The sequence below is a fragment of the Hypanus sabinus genome, chromosome 2 (genome assembly GCF_030144855.1).
Source record: "Hypanus sabinus isolate sHypSab1 chromosome 2, sHypSab1.hap1, whole genome shotgun sequence".
Taxonomy (NCBI): Eukaryota; Metazoa; Chordata; class Chondrichthyes; order Myliobatiformes; family Dasyatidae; genus Hypanus; species Hypanus sabinus.
The window spans coordinates 153,068,291-153,093,792 of record NC_082707.1 but is presented as its reverse complement, the minus strand read 5'-3'; the positions used below and the strand labels follow the sequence as shown (position 1 = coordinate 153,093,792).

The 25,502-nt window shown below is 38.7% G+C and overlaps 1 protein-coding gene across 5 annotated transcripts; it reads left to right on the top strand.

The window, feature by feature from the left end:
- Positions 1 to 372: 372 nt before the first annotated feature.
- On the top strand, positions 373 to 25,297 carry LOC132385137 (uncharacterized). 5 transcript variants are annotated; one of them, XR_009509096.1, is made up of 5 exons: positions 373 to 674; positions 11,836 to 11,903; positions 14,238 to 14,325; positions 20,262 to 20,369; positions 20,467 to 25,297. XR_009509096.1 is itself a non-coding variant. In XM_059956954.1 (3 exons), the coding sequence occupies exons 2-3, from the start codon at positions 20,536 to 20,538 to the stop codon at positions 21,737 to 21,739; spliced, it is 672 nt and encodes a 223-aa protein (XP_059812937.1). In that variant the 5' UTR covers positions 18,485 to 20,369; positions 20,467 to 20,535; the 3' UTR covers positions 21,740 to 25,297. The 5 variants fall into 5 exon arrangements, 2 of the variants coding, with proteins under 2 accessions (XP_059812937.1, XP_059812930.1); XR_009509099.1 differs by lacking the exon at positions 20,262 to 20,369; XR_009509097.1 differs by lacking the exon at positions 20,262 to 20,369 and having other exon boundaries at positions 20,429 to 25,297.
- The last annotated feature ends 205 nt before the right edge of the window (positions 25,298 to 25,502 follow it).

The following is a 25,502-nucleotide window of genomic DNA, read 5'->3' as shown; positions in this document are numbered from 1 at the left end:
CTACTGGGCCTCCAGTGTCTCCAGAATGGAAAGAAACAGAGCCTTTTCAGTATGGAAGGAACAGGAATATTCTGATAAGACTGAGTTTTCATTTCACTGATAGCTTCCCAGATAGGTCTGGGTCCTGTTAATTACTCTCAGAGAAGATTGCTGCACTCTGAAAAACGTCTGCTCCTACATCTGAGGCCCATATCGTTTCTGAATGTGCATTCAAGCTAGAAGGTTGCAGCAACAATGTCAAGCATACATTACATACTAATTGAAGTGGCTTCCATGCATAAACCAGTTTGCAGGCACTGAGGGGGTTAGGATAATGAACGAAAGTGCACTGTCGAAGGTGAGCTTTCACATAAAAATCAATTGTGGAGAACATGCAAATCTTGTACACTACCATGGAAATTCCCAGTATTATGGTTTGTTTTGAATTACAATGAAACCGAACTGAATTCATGGCCTTACTGAATATCCTACAGGTGTTTCTGTTTTCAGGATGTGACTTTCCTTTCAGGAACATTGGTTTCTTTGTTGGGAGAAAATGCTGGTTAAGAAATTTTTGATCAGCCTGTCCTATACTTAACTGAGCATAGTATCACATGATGAAAGGTCAAGTTTGAAAACAAAAATTCAAGTGAATAATCAGACAACCCAGACTTCAGGATGAAACACTTCAGAAGGTGGGTAACCAACAGTAAATGTGAATACACATGTAAAGCGGGTTTCATCTTTTTTCTTTGTTACTGTGTATGTAATCAAAATGGCTTCTTTGTTTTGTTAAAAGTGGGAATGCTTCTTTGCTGCGAGAGAGTGCTGGAAGCTTGTTTGGGTTAAAATTTACTGATAACGAGAATTGTATTCCTTTGTAAACCAATTGGGATTAATGTTCTTTCTTCTGGGTCTGTAAGCTATTGTTGGCGGGCTTTTGGGGAGATTGGTGTGAGGTGGTGAGAGAGAGAGAGGACGCAATGCTGTAAGCTGGGCGAGGAATGGACCCCAAGCGGGGATCCGAGGCCCAGAGGTACTCCGATGAGGGGGGATGAAGCTAGAAGTGCTTGGTTGACCACTTCGGAGGGTCCTGAGCTGCGAGTCGAGGAGTTCGGAGGGGATCGAATGGTGGCCAGAAGACTTTGGTGATTGAGCTCCAATGGTTGTGCATGAAGTGGTTTGGACTTTGATAAGTTTGGCGCCTTTTCTTTATTTTTTTCTTCATATATACTGTATCATTATTAATCACTTAGTTATAGTAACTTTTATAAATTGTACTCATTTAATCGCATATGGTGTACTGTCTGTTTTTGAGCGAGGCGGGGACATCACACAGCATCCACACCAACTGATTACCCAGTTTGGCGGGCCGAAGGCTGCTCCCCCTAGACGGAAACGAGCTGAGTGAGCCTGAGGCGACCCAGGGAGAATATGAAGCGAGGTTGTTGCAGGAGCGGCTGAGAACTACAGAGTTAAAGTGTTTTCTGGACACGTGCCAGGGCTGGCGAAGATCGCAGCTCGTGAGTGACTGTCTCTATAGAATCAAGTTTGAAATGAAGATGGAGAGACTGGAGAAAGTTGATCTGGAAGAAGTCATGAGGAAGAGAAAGCTGGAGAAAAGTGCAGTGAATACTGAACAGGAGGCTGAAGAGACTGCAGGAGCAGTGCAGGCCACCTGTTTCCATTTGGAGAAGATCAAACAGCAGCTACCGATCGCAGAAATGAGGAAGAATACAGATTCGAAAGAACACTCAGTAGTTCACTATCCTTATTTTAAATTATGCTCAATGTAAATTGACTAAAGTACTATCTATGTGATTGTTAAAAAAATAAAGGTACCTTTATGACATTAATAATTCATCATAGATCTCAGGTAGGAATTGACCATACACCTGTCACTCCTGCTCTTTAGAATGACCAATAATTATGCTTGTAAATGCTCTTCCCATCCAGGAAACTGCTGACACTGTTAGTACTCTTCTGTCAGCAGCAGTTAAGCAAATTACATTCTTGGCTTCAAGATTGAGAGGAAATTGGTGTCTATAGTAACTCTAGAAAGAAATCTTTTGTATACAGTCAATAGAAATGTTTGTTTATTAATTCAGTTGTTGAGCTTCTTTCAGACAGACCAATGTGCCAAAACTGCCCGAAACCTAGTTTCTTATCGTGTTCCTCTGCCTAGGACTTCATGATCACTCATGATGGAGGTGAAGGCAAAATGTCAAGACAATGATACCAATCTTCGCCCTTTGAATAGTTTCAGTTTTCATGGAGCAAATGAAAAATGGAAATGTCTTTGTGGTGTAGGAATGGTGTTCCACATTTCCTCCTGATTGAGGTATTCAAGAGTTTTCAGAATACTGAGAAGGGTTACATATGACTCTGGTTCCTGTTTCGAAGTTACATAGAGCATAGAACAATAGAGCTCCGGGAAGGCCATTTTTATACAGAATTAACTTATTAGATATTGACCATTTGGTAATGCGGTGAACTACATATACTTGTCTGGACACCCCCCCCCCCCCCCCTGCTGACTGCTCCTGTGGCTCCTCCCACGGACCCCTGTATAAAGACGATTGGAGACACAGCCCCGGCTTCAGTCTCCAGGATGTAGTCTGGTGGTCAATTGCTGCTTGTTCTTTCTTCCAACCAATAAAAGCCTATATCTCACCTCACGTCTCCAAGTTATTGATGGTGCATCAGGTAAACTGTGTGTTCCTTACTTGCAAGATCAATTGGCATTCACAATGGAGGTGTTAACATTCAATTCTCCAACTTCAGTAATTCCCTCCCCCTCCCTTTTCCTATCCCAGTTTCAATCTGCCCCCTGCTCCAGCTGCCTATCATCTCCCTCATGGTTCCACCTCCTTCTACTAACTATAGTGCTTTCCCCTTACATTCCTTCTTCACCTTTCCTGCCTATCCCCTCCCTACTTCCCCTTCCCCACCCCTTGATCTTTCCTCTTACTGGTTTTTCACCTGACACCTATCAGCCTTCTCCTTCCCACCCTCTCCCTTAACTTCTTTAAAGAGCCCCTGCCCCCTCCCTCTTCAGTCCTGATTAAGGGTCTCGACCCAAAACGTTGACTGCTTGTTTCCACAGATGCTGCTCCACCAGGAGTTCCTCCTGCGTGTTGTGCATGTGGCCTGGACGTTGTCTTTAACCCTTTCCTTTCCTTCCCCTGATCCCCACATAATCAAAGCCATATTATGTGTGTGTGTGTGTGTACGTGTGTTGAGAAGCTGAGGGGTTTTAAGCTGGTGTGGAAGAGAGGGTAAAATGAAACAGATGAATGCTGGACGTCATTAATGCAGATCTGATACACAGAGCAGAGAATAAGGCTGGTGCTAGAGTTGGCAGTGTTTGATGCAGTAGCAGATAAACATTTTTCAGAGATCACCGAACCTCACGGCAGCACTGCACTGAAGTACTTGGGGCAACACTCAGGCATCAACTTCCAACATTATGTGCCTGGAAAGCTCTCAGCGTCCCTCCATCAGAGGAAATCACTCTCAATTCCTCTGTCTTCCACCATCCTGAATATTCTTGGAGGTCATTCTCAAGCATAATTTGATGTTCTTCACTGTTACCATGGTCATATTCATTTTCTGCATGATTACCAGCACCTGCTCCAGGCACAATACACTCTCTTTATGAGGTACAGACTGGATTAACTGGTGCTAACCATTTATAATGTTGGACCACTGCTAATGCATGCAGCCAGTCCAGAAATCATTATAATTAATGGGTAGAATCATACTGGAATCAACAGGTGTAGGTTAATCACCCAACATGATCCTCGTACATCTTTTTAAAGGCTTTCTAATAGAGCCTCCTGTGTGTTTTATATTGGTGAAGATAAACTGTCCTGCTGATGAATATTGACACATAGTGAAAGTAGGAATAATCAGTCAAAACCTGCTGACATGTTATAGGGTTACTTTTGCTTAAGCATGCCAAACCTCTTGTAGATTAAACCTGCAAAAATAGCATCAATGATGAATTGCATTAAAATAATTTTATAAGGGCTCTGAGGAGTGAGCAAACACCAGACAGTTTAAACCAACCTAACATACAGACGTTGGCGTTCCTATTCACTGCAGAAATCAAGTTAGAGTATAGATTTTAAATTGGATATTAATGTTAGCTGAGGATTATGACTGAATTAAATCTAATCTTTTAGCTTTGTCTCTCAAAGGAAAGACTTAATTCTTATTCCACATCTGAATATTTATGATAATTGGATAATATTTTACAAATACTCTACATTAACTATTAAGTGTATGAGTGTACCAACAATAATCAATGCAATATATGTAATTAGCTCTGGAAATGACAGAGTTTAAATATGGCATTTAGTATGAAATCCTTCTCTATTTTTGTACTTAGCATGGCTATTACATAGGATTACCTTCATGAAAACATAAAAGTAGGCTATGTCTGGATTCCAAGCTATCTTTTAGCTTTGCATTCAGGTCACTTCTCTTCCCCTTCAGGAGTGCGACGCTATTAGAGAGCAGCAAATCACTGAGGGATGTTTCTGTTCTCTGTACATACAATTTATTTCTTATCTCAAGGGGAACAATTCTACTCAGTGCATGAGTTGTGGAATATGAACATTAAGATTGTATTGATTGCACTTTAAAAATACACATGTAATGGTAGGCCACTGACATAAAACATAGGCACTCATTGTTATGACTTCACCAATATGTCAGTCAAGAATGGGAAATTCATCAAATATTATGAGTTTGAAAACACTCAAACCAGTGCAGGCATAAGCAGCAATCACTACAAGAGGCTGATCTCAGAAATAATAACATTCATTCAGCTTTGGTTTGGTTTATAACAAACAGTACATCTTACAAGTTTTCATCAAATGAAGTCATTGTGGACTAACTTTTCACAGGCCATTATATTGTCCCATTGCAATACACACAAAATGCTGGAGGAACTTAGCTGGTTAGGCAGCATCTATGGGCATGGATATATGACTGATGTTTTGAGCCGAGGCCTATTAAGGGCTGAAAAGGAAGGGGAAAGATGGTAGAAAAAAACATTTTTTTTTTGCTTGGCTCTCTTAGCTTAATCAAACAATATATTTGCAATTTGCTCAAATATTACCAAAGAATTAAATACACAACACTTCTCCTTGCTTAGCTATAAGCACCCGCTCAATGCAGAATACATTTTGATTTATATACTGTATACTACATAATACAGCTTCTATACAGACATCCACAGCATAGTAAATTTTAGATTTTCCCATTCAAGCCTAAAGATTTAATTACTATGGAGACTTTCTTGATCCTGTGGGATATCATCTTTCCTGACAAGGAGAAGATCACTCTGCTTTGCAGGTGAGACTTGTGGCTGTGAAACAATCTCGGGTTCTGTGGCCTGCTCTGTTGTGGTAGTATGACTTGATCTGGGACTGTAGGAACTGGGTCTGACAGCTCTGAATATCTTTCCTCTGGACAGGTGGGCTAGTACAGTGTCTTACACAACCATTTCCTTTGCCCTTTGGAAAGTCACCATTCCGACCTGTTTTGTTGAGTTCAAGGAAAGGAGCCAAGTAGCAAGGTTTAACATGAACCCGTTACAGTAATTAAAAAATCCTAAAAAGGACCACAGCTCTGACATGTCATTTGGGCCTGAGGCATCCACCACGACTTGAATTTTCTCAGCACACTTGTGCTATCTTTGGGTGCCAATGGTGTGACAGCAGTGAGTAATGCTTGGTTTAAATAATTCAACCTTGCTGCATTGTGCTTTGAGTCCATAATCTTCTAATATTTTTAACACTGTCTTGAGATTTTGGAGATGTTCCTTGTTATCCTTAACGGTAACAATAATGTCATCCAGTTAACACTGAGTGCTTGGACAGCCTTGCAGCACCTGATCCATTGTGGAATACAGTGTTGGGAAATGTATGATAATAAAAGGAACAGTAATGCAGACTATTATCTAAATGAGGAGAAGGTTCAAACACCAGAGGTGCAGAGGGACTTAGCAGTCCTTGTGCAAGACTCCCAGAAGGTTAATTTACAGATTGAGTCTGTGGTAAAGAAGGCAAATACAATGTTGGCATTTATTTCAAGGGGAATAGAATATAAAAGCAAGGAGATAAATGCTGAGCCTCTATAAGACACTAGTCAGGCTGCACTTAGAGTATTGTCAATAGTTTTGGGCCTCGTATCTCAGAAAGGACGTTTTGTCATTAGAGAGAGTCCAGAAGAAGTTCACGAGGATGATTGCAGGAATGCAGGGGTTAACATATGAGGAGCATTTGGCAACTTTCAGCCTGTACTGACTGGATTTTAGAAGAGTGCGAGGGGGTCTTTTTGAAACCTACCAAATATTGAAAGGATTAGATAGGGTGGATGTAGAGAGGATGTTTCCTCTGGTGGTTGTATCCAGAACTAGAAGGCAAAGCTTCAAAGATGAGGGGAGATCCTTTAGAACAGAGGTATGGAGGAATTTATTTAGCCAGAGAGTAGCAAATCTATGGAATTCTCTGCCACAGACTGCAGTGGAGGCCAAGTCTGTGCAGATATTTAAGGCGGAAGGTGATTATTTCCTGATAGGTCAGGGCATCAAAGGATAATGCGAGAAGGCAGGTGTATGGGGTTGTGTGTATCCGGGATCAGCCAGGATAAAATAGCAGAGCAGATGCTACTCCAAAAATAAGCTTATTATAACAATAAAGTCATTTGTGAGTGTTGATGATGAGAAAAACTCTAAACTCTTCTTCCATCTCCAACCATATGTACAGCTCAGTTAAGTCCACTTTGCTAAAGTGTTTTCCTCCAGATTGGTTTGCAAAGATACCCTGTATCCTGGGAAAAGGGCATTGATCTACTTTCAGTAATGGGTTGGTGATGACCTTAAAATCACTACAGATCCTGATAGGCCCACTCTTTTTGACTACTGGGATCATTGGAGTTGCCCATAGGCTTCAATCAACCTGGGAAGGAATTCATTCACTTTCATCTAGCTCAATGGCTGCTTTATCGCAGATGGAATAAGGAACCGAATAGATTCTGTTAAATTTGGTTGTGCAATTTTCATTTATCATCATTTTATGCTTGATATGTTTTAGTTTTTCAATGCCATTCTTGAACACTGCTGTGGCATCATTCAGTGCATTATTTAATTTGTTTTCATTTGGCTGTCTTATAAGGGTTATGGCATGCAAATGGTAGATGGATCTCCAATCAAGTTGTATTTGTCTCAGCCATGCAAGTCCCCCCCACACACTGACCCTCCTGGTTTTATCACATACAAACCCAATGTGGCTTGTTTATTATTGTGTATCATTCCTACAGGAGTTATCTTTTCTCCTGTCTATGTTCTTAGCTGGATATCTGCAGGCTTCAGTTCAGGATCTTTGACATGCCATTCAAGCACATTTTTTGAATTGACTGAAACAGCAGAGCCAGTGTCCAATTCCATTTTAATCGATTTGCTATTTACTTTTGGTATAACCCATATTGGTTGTCTATTGTTAGTTTTCACTTTGCAAAGTCCTGTGTCAGTCTCATCTTTATAAGATTTTTCAGTGTGCAGATTAGTGCTCTTTTTGAAACTGCAACTGGACATTAATCTTTTATTCATCCCTGCACAGTCCATTTATTTTTGTCTGCCTGACATGCCCTTCATATGTGTTCTATTCTGTGGCATTTTCTGCAAGCTTTGTCTTTAAACCTGCATTGGTCTGGAGTTAGAAAGCCTGACCACAACGGTAACACAATTTATTTGGCCTGGCCAGTTTCTGTTTAGACATTATAATTTTGATCACGCTCATTTTCATTCCTGACTGCGACTCAGTTACATCTCTGTTTGCTGTTTCCATTGATATAGTGATTTCAACTGCTCTCTTAAATGCGAGTTGTACTTTAGTAAATTTCCACAAAATAAATGATCTCTCATTGCATCATTAAGCCCATTGCGGCACTGATGATACTTAACTTGACTTATTCAATTCAGTTATGTTTGCTGAAATGTATTCCCCTTCCACTGGATTCTACTTATGAAACCTAAAGCATTCTACAATGTACAATGTCTTCAGTTCTAAAAGTTCCTGTATTACTTTCATAATATTAGCAAAGCTCATTTTGGCTGATTTGGTTGGAGCAGTTAGACCTCTAAGCAACTGCACACCTTTAAATGTAATGCACTCAGTAAAACTGTTACTTATTTCTTATAGGCAATTTCATTTGCTTTAAAATACTGCTCATTTACTCTGTATACATGCGCCAGTTATCCACTGTACAATGGAACACGCCTATCTTTCTGACACAGAGAGTTTTTGCTCTTTCGTTAAATGATTATTATCACTTAGTACTCACTGCTTATGAACTCATAAAATCTTCCATTCCCTGTCTTCTTTTATTCATTATTTTTTCCATTTTGCAAAGAAAATGTACAGCGCTTTTTTAAAAAACTTGAATGCCTCGCTGTGCTTCAACAGGTTAGTCGTCATCTTGTGTTCATTTAGAACTTTCTCATCATCACTGTTATACTTTGTAACTCCAGAACATAAAAATTGATTGAAAGTTAAACAATGGAAGCAGGAATGAGAGTCTAACTTTGTTTTTACTTTAAGCAAAGCATGCAGGTATGATGTGACGGCATACTAACGTGTGCCATTTACGTACGGTTACATGTAACCCACAATACATTATATAAACAATGAAGAATGCTTAATCAAACAATATATTCACAATATCACTTGAATATTAAATACACAACAAGAGGACAATGGTAAGAGTTAGAAAATGCTGAAGGAACTCAACAAGTGAGGAAGCATTTGATGTGTCAGGCAGAGATCATTCGTTAAGCCTTACATTCAGGATAGGCATCTATAAGGGGAATAAACAATTGATGCCTCAGGCCAAGAGCTGAAAGGTCTACTGTTTATCCTCTGTAAAGATGTTCTCCGACTTGCTGTGTTTGTCAAGCATTTTGTATATGTTCCTCTCAGTCCTGGCTGCAAAAAAAATCCTATTAATGTCTCTCCAAGCCCTTAAAGTAATTGAAATTGCTCCATCAGACTGGTTTAGTTCCAAATTGCCAGAAGCTTTAGGCTTCTCTGAAAGGTGTTCGCCCCAACCTCTTAAACGAATATAGTAAGCAGACTTGAAAAGTCACAGTAGATTTTGCCTTTTATTTACATATGAATAATGGTAAGGTCTCAGTAAAAGAATATCAGTGATTATCTCAACAGAAAACTGAAAACAGGTGCATCGTTTCCCATGGCAGAAGTGTTAAACAGCATCATCACCTGTTGTGTCATCGAAATATCACAGGGATTAGGCATAACATGACAGGTAAAAGAATGACAGGTGGTGAAGTTACATTCCTCAGCTTTGCTGGAAACAATCAAGTCTGAGATCTTTCAAAGACAATCGTGTATCCTGGATATTGATCAGTCCTTAAAAAGCAGTCTAAGTCAGCAAAGGGCAGCGTGTCAATCAATATGTGCTAATACATATGACAGAGAGGCAGAGCCGATAAAGGTTAGTCACAGTTCAAGAAGTGTGGCTGAAGTTTGAAGAGGCCTAATGAATGGGATAAGGAGGCTTCAAGCCTCCGTTGGGATGATTGGGAGTTTGAGATTTGTTGGCCGGGGAGAAAGAGTATATCAGGGAGAAAATTCATGAATGTTTGATGAAAATGAGTGAGGTTGTAATTAATTGTGGGCTCAAGCTTTTGCTATTATTTTATGTATATTCTTCGCTGGTGTTAAGATCCAATAATTTCCTATGAAAGTAAATAAATCATCTTCAAGCATGTTGCTTCCTAAGCTTCATTATTTTCTTATAATAGGCCTTTGAAATTGTTTGTGTGTGCTGTATCAGTATGCAGTATAACTTCCGGATGTTTATGAATCTAATCATTTACCACCCTTCAGCAAGTCTAGCAGTTTTGCATTCATTTTCAGTTAGTAGCACAACAATTACATTTCAGATACTGCAGTGGCTTAAGGCAGCTGCTCACCACCATTTTCTCAGGAGTAATAAGTGTTGGCAAGGCCACATACACACTACAAATCAATGAAAGAAAGCAGCATTCACATTGGTCAGACTTACTACAACCTGATGAATTCGGCTAATGCTACGTTGTGTTGCAAACAAAGATTCAGTAAATTCTACATAATTTTAAATGTCTTTATCGATTTATGAAATAACCTGATTATTTGACTAAAAACATCTTTCTGATTTTAGTCATGTTCATGGCTCCTCAAATATCCAAAATTGCTTTGTAATAATATGAGTTGTCTTTTCAGAATTATTGGCATCATACAACATTTAAGAAATTGAGTTTATTTCCAGTTTATTTCTTTGAAGTTTATGTTCAGAAACAAGCAAAGCTGAGATAGTAAATGCTTTAGTTATTTTGAGGTTTTACTGTGATTATACTGTTATCTGTTGCTTCTACATGTAATTTCTCTTGGGTTAAAAAATGGAACAATTAACATTTACAAACAGAACCAAAGATCAACTGTGAGACTTAAGGGAAATGACAAACCAGCCTCAACAATGTGAATGCATATGCAGAAAATCATCCACAATTAATTATCTTAATAGACAGATGCCAACATCCTTCCTAATGTGAGAGTCAACAATGGAGTACACACCTCAGATATGCTGTCCTTTGTAAACATGATCACTTCTATCAGTTTTTTTTAAAAGAAGCACTTCCAATGAACAGAAAATAGTCTGCAATAAGCATCAAGGTTTAAAATGGCGAATTAAATTAACAGATGGACCATGTATATTTCAACTGTGAATGTGGAAAAGAGGGAGAAAATAGCCTTCTTTGTTATTTTAACAATTATTAATCAATTTTGGCTCTCTCTTTTGTTCTGAAGTAATTTTCTTGGTTGACTATGAAGGAGAAATGAAGGTGTACTTGATTGACTCTGTTTTCTACAGTCTTTTCCCTTTTAACAGTACATCTCTACGAACCAAGAGCCTTGTTTCGAGTTCCAAATGAGGACCTGTGTGCATTATGACAGAACTGATTTCAATCAAAGTAGCAGGGCAGAGTAGCACACCTGAAGGAAGTTCTAATTTTGCCATACAGGAAGCTTTAAAGTCCTTCTAGCATGCACACAGTGGCTACTTTATTAGGTACCTCCTGCATCTAATAAAGTGGCCACTGAGTGTATGTTTGTGATCTTCTGTTGCTGTAGCCCATTCACTTCAAGGTTCGATGTGTTGCGCATTCAGAAATGCTCTTCTGTGCACTACTGTTGTAATGCATGGTTGATTGAATTACTGTCACCTTCCTGACAGCTTGAATCGTTCTGGCCATTCTCCTCTGACTTCTCTCATTAACAAGGTGATCTTGCCCAAAGAAATGCCACTTACTGGATTTTTATTTTGTTTTTCACACCATTAACCATGATTGACTAATTAGATATTTGCAATTAATGAGCAGGAGTACAGACATACCTAATAAAGTGGCCACTGAGTTTTTTCAGAGAAATGTTGTCTTCATCTATATACATTATATGGTTACATACATTATATACATGTATATAATTATATGACAATAAACTTGATACAGTGCATTCTATCATTGAAGTTAATCATATTTCTTGCTGATAAGTGCTATCCAGTGCTAACTTCTGTTTCTTTTTTTAAAATTTTCCTTCAAGTTTCTGTTCCTGCAGTGGAGAGACAAATGTGAGGTTAAATCATAAGAAAAACAGTTTGCAAATATGGGGAAGGGTAAACACTGAGAGAAAACATAGTGATCCAGTTTTGTGGAGTTAAAATTGAGCTCGTTAAAGTAATAAAAATTCTCAATATGAACTGAAATATTCTTTTTCTCCTCTTCAGCTGCTTGAGATAAAGACTGTGCCCTGAGGATGATGTTGCATGTAACACACGGTCACGGATCTTAACAGGTAATCAGCATCTGAGCTACCTATGCTTCAAAAAAGATAACCTCCCTGAAATCTTCAACTTTCAGTTCCACAGATTCAGCTTTAGAGCAGGGCAAAGATCACATTTGGCCTGAAATATTGTTCGTGCGGAGGAGTGGTGTTTCAACGTGCTCTTTGTTTGGCCATCATATCTTCATGTGATGTCTTCTCTGATGGATTAGATATCTGCATTAACAAGGAGTTGTACAGGTGTACCTAATGAAGTGACTATTGAAATGTAGATATCCCTGTGGTCACTTCAGAAGTTAGGAACCTCTGAAAGCAGGGCTGCTGGCATTCCAATGAATACTTGATAGAGGAAGCAATGGGCAAGGTATTTTTCATAGTTAGATAGGAAAGAGGCATGAGAAGGAGAATGAATGTTGGTGGTTGAGTGGTATCGCAATGACAACATTGCATATAATGTCAGTGAGGCCAACAAATTGATTGTGGACTTCAGGAAGGTGAAGATGAGTGAACACTCACTAGTTCTCATCAAAGGATCAGTGTTGGAAAGGGTGAGCATTTTTATGTTCCTAAGTGTCAATATTTATCCCAGGACAAACATATTAATGCAATGACAAAGTAGGCATGACATTATTAGGATATAGAGGAGATTTAACATGTCACAAAATACTGTAGCCAATTTCTACAGGATGTATAGTGGAATCCAGTCTGATCAATTGCATCACAGCCTTGTATAGAAACTCAAATTCACAGGATTGAAAGACACTGCAGAAGGCTGTAAACTCAGCCACCTCCATCATGGGAACAAGCCTCCCCACCATCAAGGGCATCTTCAAATGGTGGTGCCTTAAGAAGTCAACATCCAACTTTAAGGACCCTCACCATCCAGGACATGACTTCTTCTCATTATTGCTATGAGCAGGAGGATAGCAGCCAGAAAATGTGCACTCATTACTTTAAGAGCAGCTTCTTTCCCTTTGCCATTCATCAGATTTCTGAATAGCCCATGAATCCATGAACATTGTTTCTCATTTACATTATTTGTTTATTTTTTTATTGTCATTTATTGCAAATTCTGTCTTGCTGCCACAAAAAAAAACAAATTTCATGACATAGTACCTTAAAGAATCATTCAGCCCCTAACCCTTTGTTCAGATAAATGGGTATTACAACCAGGGATTTTGATCAAATTAACTAAAAACTTTTATTTGTGTGTCACATGTACCTTTTTCACAATAGAGCACAAAAAGGCAGGGAAAGTTGTAAAGCATGAAAAAAATTCAAGAACTGACATGTCAGCGATTCAAAAGTATTCATCCCCTTTTGTTCAGTATTTAGTTGAATCACCTTTCACAGCTAGCACAGCCAATAGTCCTTTTGGCTAAGTCTTTATTACATTTGCATAACTTGGTAAAGCAAGATTTGTTCATCCCTCCTTTGCAAGTTCACTCAAGCTGTGCCAGGTTAGTTGGAGAGTGGCGGCAGACAGAAATCTTGAAGTTTTTGCCAGGGATATTCGATCAGCTTAAGGTCAGGCCTCTGATTGGACATAATCTTTCTTCATATGAAGTCACTCTGTGGTTACTCCAGAAGTGTGCTTTGAGTCGTTGTCCTGCTGAAAAATAAACTTCCGCCCCAGTTTAAGCTATCCGGCAGAGGCTATCAGGTTTTTATCCAGGATCTTTTTGTATTAGCAGCATTCATCTTCCCATCAATGACTGGATTCTTAGTCCCTGCTGCTGAAAAGCATCCCTTAAGCATGCTGCTACCTCCGCCTTACTTTACAGTATGGATGATGTTACTTGGCTGATGTATAGTGTTAGATTTATGCCACACTCGCTCTTTAGCGTTGGGGCCAAAAAGTTCCACTTTAGTTTCATCAGGCCACAAAATATTTGTCCACATCTTCACAGCATTTTCAAGGGACACTTTGCAAAGTCTTTATGGGCAAGGATATGCTTTATTGCTGACATACGTTAGGAGTAAATCTAACAGTGCTCATCAGCCATCTAATACCATACTCCTTTAGTGGCCCATTGTCCTTAGGCTTGTAAAGGATAAGGAAAACAACATTACCAGCTGAAGAGCAAGGATCTGCAGTCGTCTGAGCATAAATTCAAAGGAACTCTCTCTGCAAATCAAAGTGCAATACTTTCTTCAACATTTGACTTCAAAAGAGGTAGAGCTAATTGGCTGGTACAAGCATTTCTGTTAACATTAGCAGTGAAGAGGGAAACACCCGAATTCAGAATTAGAAAGTTGGAAAAATCAAGATCAAAAATAATGTTTTGCTGAAGTCTGAGTAGCAAACTTTTAACGATATGCTTGTTTGTGATGATTTTATTGCAGGCCTCTTAAGGCTTTCAAATTTGACCAAATTACAACATACTGAGGATAAAGCATCAGTGAAGCAGCTGAGGCACAGGGAATCAGACAGGTATATATATAGCGCTATCCTTTGGGACATGCATTGAAATTCATAACGTGTCACAAAATCCATGTGCTGATATTTCCTGTCACTAGAATTATTCTCACTTCAAGACTGATTTTTTTTCAATTCAGTAAAAAATGCATTAAATCCATATTAACAACTGATTTACATACATGCACAACTTGAACAGAACCAAAATTAAAGATTGTGTTCATTCAATATATACACATATTCTATTTTGCACCAAGAGCATTTAGCAAATAAAATACATTTTAGAAAATGGAAATTACCCAATTATTTGATAGTGTCATTGTGTAAGTATATTATTGTTAAGAACACAACACCCTAAGACATTGAGTCTACTCTGCTATTCAATCATGGTCGATCCTTATCCCCCCTCCTCAGCTCCACTTCCTGGCCTTCTCCCCATAACCTTTGAAGCTGTGGTCAATCAAGAACCTCAAGTACAGCCAATGACCTGGCCTCCACAGCTGCCTGTGTTAACAAATTCCACAAATTCACCACTGTCTAGCTAAGGAAATTTTTCCGCATCTCTGTTTTAAATGGATTCCGCTCTATCCTGAGGCTGTGCCCTCTTGTCCTAGACTCATCTACCATGAGAAACATTCTTTTCACATCTGCTGTGTCTAGGACTTTCAGCCTTCAAAGGGGTTCAATGAGATTCCCCCCCCCCCCCCCACCCCGATCCTTCTAAATTCCAGCAAGTGCAGGCCCAGAGCTATCAAACATTCCTCATGTGATAACCCTTTCAATCCCAGAATTATCCTTGTGATCCTCCTCTGGACCCTCTCCAATGCCAGCACTTCTTTCTTAGACAAGGAGCCCAAAGCTGTTCACAATACTCAAGGTGAGGCCTCACCAGTGCCTTATAAAGCCTCAGCATCACATCCCTGCTCTTGTATTCTAGACAGCTTTAAATGAATGCCAGTACTGCACTTGCCTTCCCCACAGCTGACTCAACTTGCAAATTATCCTTTAGGATGTTCTGCACAAGCACTGCCAAATCCCTTTGCACCTCAGATTTTTGGATTTTCTTTCCATTTAAAAAAAATAGTTACACATTTATTTATTCTACCGAAGTGCATGACCATGCATTTCCCAAAATTATATTTTATTTGCCACTTTCTAGCCCATTCTCCTAATCTGTCTTCCTGCAGCCTACCTGCTTCCTCAAAACTACCTGCCCCTCACCAGTCTTCATATTCTCTGCAAACTTGGCAACAAAGCCATCTATTTCATCATCTAAATCATTGATATACAGGATAAAAAGAAGCAATCCCAACACCGTTCCCTGTGGAACATCACTAATCACTGGCAGCCAACCAGAAAAGAATCCTTTTATTTCTACTCGCTGCCTCCTATCAATCAAGGCGCGGAGGAGAAACACCTTATATTCGGTATTGGGATCCTCCGACCTGATGGCATGATTATTGTTTTCTCCTTCTGAGAAGGACATTTTTCCTGACTTTGTCTATTCCCCACTAACTTTTACTTCCTCTCACCTGCCCACCATTTCCTCCTGACTCCCCTCCTTCTTCACTTTTTCCCTATGGTCCACTCTTCTCTCCTATCATATTCTCCAACCCTTGTCCTTTCTCAGCCACCTGGCTTCTCCTATCACCTTCCAGCTTGCCTCCTTCCCCTCCCCCCACTTTTTATTCCGGCATCATTGCCCTTCCTTCTGTACTGAAGAAGGGTTTGGCCCAAAATGTCGACTGTCTGTTCATTTTCAGGGATGTTGCCTGACTTGCTGAGTTCCTCCAGCATTTTGTGTTTGTTGTTGTCTCTATTATTTTATCTCATAGTCATCTGTAAAATTTTCTGCTTCTCTTCTGGGTTCAGTTCACTTGCTTTCTACATTCTGTTCTGCTTTGTAAAGCAAAATAATGAGAGCTATATAGGCCATAGTTTTGTCTTGGTTGCTCAATTCTTAAGTTTAATTTTCTCAAAACGTCTACATATTTTCCATCACAGTCCCAGTGGAATCCTATTGGATACATTTTCAAAATGCATCTAAACTAATTTCCTTGATAAAGAAACATGAAAGTAACTTAACTGCCATGTCACTAAAATAGCTTAAATACCTTCTCCACTCTGCACTTTCCCCTATCCAATTCTTCAAAGGCTGTTGTTAAAGAAGTTAATAAATATTCATAAAACTAAATCCAGAGCTGTCTTTGGTTGGTGTTCCTAAATATCCTGTACTAGAGAAGTCATAATTCTTATTTGTCAAAATAAGAACTTCTCAATGGATTTAAGTGCATCAGAAATTAGAATAAAAACACTTCCTATCAATATTTGCAAACCTTCTGTAAGACATACGTTATTTCTATGGAATTAAGGACAGAAGAAAAGGGACAGAAACTTCATAGTTAAAAGGATATTTGCGAAGCTGATAGCCCGTAAAAATATTCATGAATTGACAAATTCCTTATATCAAAACACAGAGAAATAATAGGAAGACATTAAGCACAAGGATATAAACTCTGCCAGTTGGGATTTTGTATCTTTACTTCTATGTGGATAGGTTTTAATTATTCATAACATCAAACAACATAGAACACAAGTGGATTTGCACAAATACTGATTGGCATGAATATTGTGCAGTGCAGTTTTGAGGCCAATAGGAGTGACATTGAGTAGACAAATGAAATGTGGTACTAAAATAACACACTCATTTGGAGTAAAAAAGCCAACTGAAGCTCCAGGTTGCATTTGTCATCCAACATTCAGCAAAAGAAAAAAAAAAGATTAATGGTATTGCAGATCATTTGTTGCTCCCTTTCCTTTTCAAATAGCAATTAAATTTTCATTTTTTTAATACAAGCCCCTAGTTTTTTTTTGGTGCTGGAATTATTCTAATCATGTAAATGAATTATATAAAATTAACATATGCTAATACCTTAAACTGGTTAAGGAGTCATACTCATGATTCCTGTGGTACATTTCTTCATGTGCAATACCTCAAGTCTCAATTCACAAAAATAGCAAACATGCAGTTTCACATTCAGCCCTTCAAAGGCTTTTTGAATTTCTCTCCAGTATAATCCTTCCTTTTTTTTTCCCCTGAATGATTTGATTCCTTAGCATTTCTCTCAAATCATCTCTTGTTCGGACTCCTGTTGTAGCTATTATTGAAGATGGGTATTTTGCATATGTTTGACCTTTCATATCCATCTTTCAAATTTTTTTCTCTTTTTTTTTTAAAAACAAGATTTGTTTAAACTCCAATCTTTTGAGGTCACTTTACTACTTCATTCAAGTTTATTCATTTGTCTTTCTTCAGATATGAACAGAATATTTTGCACTTGCGAATTTAGTTAAGCAATAACAGTACTTGACATCCCATTTAATCTTCAGGCTATCTTCCTTTTATTTAATTCTTTTGTTCTGACTGTTGTCAATTTCAAGGACACCTTCCTATGTTTTCTAAACTGTTTGTGTGCTGGGTTTGTTTCTTTGAACTTGATGTAACTACAAATCTATAAAGAATAGCACACATTGTGGCAAGAAAATAGGACATTTAGCTGAACTGACATTTACTGTATATTGCACACAAACTTTTTCCTCTTTGAACTACCTCCTCTCATCCAATACCCTTATCACTCCAATAAATGTAACAAACATCCCTTTCAATGTTTAATACACAATGTATAAATCTATTCCAAAAAAACCTTCTACATTCTCCTAACCTGTAATGTAAAGTAATATTTGTAGTAATAGTAAATAATATTTGCAGTGACATGTAAAGCAATCATTTCAATATATTGTATTTATGCCATTTTGTTCTGGACATATCCCGATAAACATAGTAATGTTTATTTCACATATAGGTAAATATATGTTTTCTATATTTGATCTGTTTAAGTCTTTCATCTAACTGCTATCCATCCAGTCTTCTCGTGGTGTAATGATTTTCCAGTGAAAATAGTGACAATTTTCTCATTTCTTTCTGTTGGCTGCATTACTTAATTTGATAACTTTCTTATAAATCTTTTATAAACTATTGCCAGTTCATTAACCCCCTTTCTATAGAATGCAAACCTGAAATTCAGTGAACAATGCTTCCAGTAAAAGTCTATCTACTTTAGCTATTAATATTCCTCATTTTGTTTTTCTGAATCTCATGCGTCATCATGTGTGGTATATACTGTAACCCTGAAGCTATTCAATGAAATGTGCTTGTAGAAAAACTTGAACCCAGAGATGGGTTGATGACCCACAGTTTTAGCCCAATTTGATGGAATGGCACCTTTAGTTCTAAATTTAGGATCCACTATCTCACTATGGCATCAGAATCTCTTGGACGCATAATTAGAATGCACAAGCGTTACTCTGGCAATATACAAAATCTAAGTATTCTGAGAAACACACAGTCAACAAGGTCATGGAAATGCCATTATTTCTTAGTCTCACATCACCCTGACTTGAATAAAACTTAATCCTGATTTGACAAATGATTAAAATCTTGCAATTCCCATATCAGTGTAGGATATTATGATAAGCACTGCAGTGGCTTAGAGAACGTCCAATATCAGTTTCTCTGGGTGACCTGGGATAGATAATAAATGTAACTGTAGCATTATCATTTAAATGATAATACTCAATCTTATTAAAAATTGCAAAAGCCCAGTTCTTTTTATCTTATTTAACTAAAATTTTCTGCCTCTCTACTGCCTATTATCAAATACATAAAAATGCATTATTGTCAGACAACAGAACAGTAAATCACTAAACAGAGGCTCATTTGCAATTGAGATGCCATTATTTATGATAGATTTTGTTTATATTATATGATAAAGTGAAAATCTCAAATACTTATATATAATGTAATCTATTCAAATTTGCAAGAAAATATATAAATAAAAATGTTGAGTGCCAACATTGACTCAAGGCAGCCCAATGAATAGCGTAGTTGTCCAAAGGGTTTCCGTGGCAAGATATGAAGTAGATTGTAGGGTTTTCTTCTGCACAAATACTGCTGCTGTTGAGGTTGGGACCTGGCCAGATTTGAACTCAGGACCATCTGCCTTGAAGGCCAGTGTTGGTACTACTACACCACTGGCTGGCCCATAAATTAAAATTAAGGTTTTAAAAATGTAGCAAATGATGGGACATAGCAGAAACAGAGTCAGCAAGAGAAACAGAGTCAATATTTCTGGTTGTTGCTTCTTGCCCATCACTTTCAGCATTCTGAAAGGATTGTTTCCTTTGCAAATCCTGAATTCATTCTCCTTTCTCCAACGACAATAACTCTTCTTCTTATGCACCTTCACAAAACACCCACAGAGGAAGCAACCTGCCCTTTAATTTGTCTATATGCATTATCTAAATACTCTTTCTAGGTAAAGTATAATTCACTTGCGCTTCTAGTTTAGTGCACTACGTTCAGTGTTCTCAGCATACTCTCTTCTACACTGATGGATCCGACCGTTGGATGGATGATAGTTTTTGAGTAACCCAAATAATACCTCATTAGGTTGACCCCATTGTCTGTCACCTCAACTTTCCATCTGAATCCCATTGTGATTTATCTCAGCATCTTGCACTGTAACAATGAAGGTCACCATAAACTCACAGAACACCTCATCTATTGAGTTATGTACCTCATTGTTCCATTGTAATTTTTCTTTGTTTTTCTCTCTCTCTATTCACCATCTATTTACATTTCCTCAAAAAGATTCTCTGTTATTAAGTCTTCTTCACCCTTTCCTTCACAATACCAATCCATATCATCCATTTTCTCTTGGTGTCCTCCTCATTACAAGTATCCCCTTTTTCCTCATTAGTTTTCTCTGCCACTTAAAACATGCAAGTTTTCTTTAGATTTGCAGTAAGTACAACAGCCTGAAATTGTTTTGCCTCAGATGCTGCATGACCTGCAGAGTATTTGCATTTTTTTAAATTTGTATTACTTGTAGCAGGTACAGTTGAGAGAGCTTGTGGACAGGAGAAGTCCGGGAAAGAGACAGCTCTCTCCCAGTCGGGTGACATTGGGGTGACATGGCAGAGAAAAATCTAAACTTACAGTACGTGCTTCTTTCCTGTTGAAATAGATGCTTTGATTCTTATTTTCTTTATATTTTAGAGATTTTAGTAATGTGTTCCCCATGAACTTTCATGTAGAAAGCCATGAGTCATGAGATCCAAGGACCAATCCAATGATCTCTCAAAATTGTTACACGTGTTGACAGGATGGTTAAGAAGACATATGATGCATTGGACTTCATTAGGTAAGTCTTCAAAGAGTTCAAGAGCCATGAGATAATGTTGCAGCTTCACTAAACTCTGGTTAGACAGTTATAGTATTGTGTTCCATTTTGAATGCCTCATTATGGAAAGGATGTGGAATCTTTGGAGAGGATGCAGGGGAAAACCAGGATACAGCATGGAAACAGTTCCATTCAAAGTTAGAAATACAATGGCTACAGCCATGGGTTAAATTGCCTTCCTTGCATTTATCATACTACCTGTAGTCTTCAATACAATTGCCTTGATTCTGTGCATGAACCCTTTCTTACGTCTAAATAAGACTGATTTCACCCAGTTCCTTTCTGTGCTACCCAAGACTTTTCACAATTTCTCATTGAATTGAAAGAACATTTAAAAATAGTTGGAAAAATGGGGATTGCCAGTGCGCATGCATATAGATTAGACGTGTTTGATCAGTCCTCCTCTCCGAGGCCTCGACAAGATCATTATTATACTGTGTTTTATTCATTCATTGGCTAACAGTGTGCGTTTACTCTCTCCACCTAAACTAAGTCTATGGAAAAGTTTGAAAATGCCGAAGCCAAACGTCTTCAACAAAGCCATGACCGCCGACTGCCAAACCACTAGAGCTAGTGCTACCACTAGCAATGGGCGTGTAAATAACTCCTCCATGTCTGAGATACCACCGGACAAGATTCATGCCACGTGCAAGGAATTAGGACAGGAGTCAGTTCTGCGTGGCATTAACAATCACTTTGATATTTTTGAGGCCAAGTTCCAAACGTTTGTGGCCTCACAGGCCGATCTACAAGCCTGTGTGGCTAATCAAGAACTGGTCGTTAGCGACCTCGAAGCACATGTGCTTGAAGCTAAGTACTTAGAGTTAATGAAACAAAATCGCCAGCTCCAAGCTAAAGTGCTTGACTTAGAGGCCCATTCCCAGAGACACAACATTAAGATTGTAGGGATACAAGAGGGCGAAGATGATGGTAAACCCACTGAGTTTGTTTCCAGACTAATTCCAAAGTTGCTTGGGGAAGAGCATTTCCTGCACCCGGTTAAAGTCGATCGTGCACACCGCTCTCTCCAGCCAAAGCTGGTCACTGGCGCTAAGCTGTGTACCATCTTGACACATATTCACCATTTTCAAGTGAAAGAGCTGATCCTGCGCCGCCGCAGACTATGACCGATAGAGTACGAGGGAAACAAGGGATCTTCCTGAACTACACTAGTGAGGTGATGACTCAACGTCGAACCTTTCGGGATGTACTGCAAACTCTGCGTGATGGAGGAATCAAGCACACCCTGTGGTACCCAGCCAGGCTCCATATTTACCATCAGGATGGAGGAGCGCCTACTGACTTTGACAACCCAAAGGAAGCAGCACGGTTCTTGGAAAGGAATAACACACGCAACAAGTAGTAGATACATTGACACTGTTCATTCAGATTATACTTGTGTCGGTTTACATGTGGGGATAAGGGGAGGGAACTGCTTGTTATACATAGCTCTACAATGCTATGTGCTGCACTGGGATTTGATTGCAGAGAATGTTTTACATATGGCTGTTATTATAATGGAAAATTTTGAGTTGGTGTCATGAATGCCCAATTTCAGGTGAGGACATTGGACAACTCTCCCAGCCCTAACAGCACTTGTTTAACGGTATTATACAGCTTGCATTATAAAATGTCTCAGAGAGGAGTTTGTGATAATTGTGTCATGTTAATTACCTGACCAGCAGCTTCTTTTTGGATGGAAATGGGGAACTATGTATCTGGTTCAGGGAGACGTGATGAGGGGTGGGTTGGGGTGTGTGTTGTTCTTGTTTATGGCTCAGACATGTTTTTATTCTTTTTTGCATGTTGTGTTTTTATGAGGCTCCCAGTCATTCTGCAATGTTTACTATGTGCTCAACTGCAATAATCTCTCCTTTATTCTCATATGCAGAGGTCTCATGGTAGAATGCAGCTGGAGGGCAAAGGTATTACAATAGTCTTATGGAATGTTAAAGAGTTTGGTCATGTTGTTAAGATGGACAAAGATTTTAGACATCTCAAATCTCTATCTACAGATGTGATTTTTCATATCAAAGTAACTGAGCAAAACAGATTGAGGTCTAGCTGGATATCACAGGTTTACCAGTCACAATTTACTTCTCATGCCCATGGTGTGGCTATCCTCTGTAGGAAAAATATTCCATTTCAACTCACTTCCATGACCACAGATCCTCTCGGCAGGTATATTATGGCCTCTGGCACTATTACTGTAATTCGTTTCTGCTAACCTTCCTTAATATTTACGGTCCAAACACAGACGAGCTTATTTTTTTTATTTTTTTTTGGGAAGTTTTGACTTACTTCTGGATGACAGTAATTCAAATATAATAATCGGCGGTGACTTGAATTGTTACCTAGATCCATATTTAGATAGACTGCCCTCCCGCCCACCCCCAAATATCATGTCAGTGCAGGTCCTAAACAATTTGATTAAATCTAGGAATTTGGTAGATATCTGGCCAGTTCAACATCCCACTGACTAGGAATATACTTATTATTCTCATGTTCACAAATTCTATAGTAGAATAGACTATTTTTTGGTTGACTCTCATTTAATTTCTCATGTCACCAATACAAAGTATCATAATATATTAATTTCTGACCATAGCCCCTTGACAATGTCGCTAAATCTCTCCCTTCCCAAACGAATCTACTCCTAGCGACTTAACTCTTCCCTACTCACTGATAAAGAAGTTTATAAAAAACATCACCACCAGATTAAAAGATTTCATAGAAATTAATGATAACGGCAAGGTATCAGATTCCACACTCTGGGAGACATTAAAAGTTGTAAATCGTGGGCATATAATTTCATATGAATCTGCTGCTAAGAGGGAGAAAGAGGGACGATTATTAGAGAGTGAGAATACACTCCCAACCCTTGAAGTGACATACCAAGATTCAAAATCCTCTGAAGACTGTAATAAGATAATGAAGCTTAAATATGAGTACAATTCCATCTTGGGCAGTCAAATAAACAACCTCCTCTTAAAATTAAGACAAAAGCACTTCAAAATGGGGGACAAGCCTGGGGGGCTCCTAGCATGGCAATTTAGAGGCGCGCAGGCCTTAAGGTCAATCCACTGCATTAGATCAAGGGCAGGCACCCTGTTAACTAACCCCAAGGAGGTAAAAGACTGTTTAAAGAATCTTACAGTGAATTCTACACTTCTAAATGCGATGCCGCGCAATCTGACTTGTAAGACTTCTTCGACTCTTTTGAAATGCCGAAACTCAGTGACGCTGCCAGGAAGGACCTAAATTCTGACTTCAGATTTTAAGAAATAACCTCTGCCATTAAGTCACTTGCGTCTGGCAAGGCAACTGGGCCAGATGGATTTGGCTGAAAATTTGATAAGAAGTTCTGTGATCACCCCATTCCTCCTCAGAATGATATCTTGCTCTAAGAGAGACAAAGCCTGGCCTAAAACATTGCACAACGCTACCATTTCCCTCATTCTTAAGAAAGGTAAAGAGGAAACAGACCCAATCAACTACAGGCCCATTGCACTCCAGAACTACAATAGAAAAGTAATCACTAAAATGCTGGCTAACCAGCTAAATAAGCACTTGTCATCTATCATTCATCCTGATCAGACAGGATTCATCCCGGGCAGGTTTTCTTTTTCCAATGTCAGACACCTCCTTAATACTTTGTATGCTGATCATCGGAAAGCCAGTGGTGAAGCAATCTTATCCCTTCATGCACAGAAGGTTTTTGACCAGATTGAGTGGTGTTACGTGTTTGAGACACTGTACAGATTTGGGTTTGGTGAATCATTTATATCTTGGGTAAAATTGATAAACGCCAGCCCAATGTGTTCTATCATAACCAATGGCGACAATGTAACTATGTTTCCCCTACACCATTCAGTTCAGTAGGGTTGCCCTCTTGTCAGCCCTCTTTGCCATCGCAGTAGAGCCCCTCGCCGTAAAAATAAGAAGTCAACCAAATATTGTGGGTTTGAAAGTGGGAGGTATTTAAACTCTTATTAGCTTATATGCCAACGATGTGACACTGTACTTATAAAATTCAGAAAAGTCAGTCCCCCTTCTTCTAAATTTAATCACCTCCTTTGACCGACAAAAAATGACTTCGTGCCCCTCTCTGATGTCTACATGACGGGCTTTTTGGAAAGTGTCCTGTTTAATGTAGTTAAAGATCACCTTACCTATCTTGGCTTGACAATAACCAAAGATCCTAAACTAATATTTAAATTAAACTTCGCAGAGTTTATCTCAAAACTTAAACAGAACATAGAAAGCCGGAAAACTCTACCTCTGTCCATGATTGGCCGTATAAGTTCAAATAAAATGGTTTCCCTTCCTAGGTTTCTCTATCTTTGTCAAAATCTCCCTATTTTACTCACATCAGCCTTCTTTAAATAGTTGGACTCCATGATTTTGTCTTACATTTGGAATTACAAGAAACGCAGGATTTCGAAAATTCATTTGCAAAAGCCCAAGTCTGTAGGAGGGCTCAGGTTCATGAGAAACAATTCAATTAAAAAATTTTCGGGTATCTGGTTTCCAATTCTTGCCTACCTAGAGGAGGCCTAGATGATTTAGCACTTTTGAGCACTCTGTACAACAGGCATCCCTCTAATGTTATGTCCTGTTTTTTTTTGCTCATTTTATTTTCACACATGTCTGAGCTTATGTTCTTGTTGATATTGTTTTTTGAAAATTTTGAAAATAAAGTATTAAAAAAGAAATAGTAAAAAAATCAAGTTACCAGTTTATATATTTATAAAAATAAACTCGTTTGACATGTACATCAAAACTATTAATACAAGTTGAATACGCAATTTTAACTCAATGCATCACCAAACTTTGGTGAGGGTGGTCACCCAATATAAATGACATCTTACAGAAGTTCTGGCTACAGTT

Coding starts and splice junctions, on each gene's coding strand:
- LOC132385137 (XM_059956954.1), top strand. CDS start 20,536: ATGGTTAAGAAGACATATGATGCATTGGACTTCATTAG. Junction 20,574..21,105: donor GATGCATTGGACTTCATTAG/GTAAGTCTTCAA, acceptor ACCTAAACTAAG/TCTATGGAAAAGTTTGAAAA.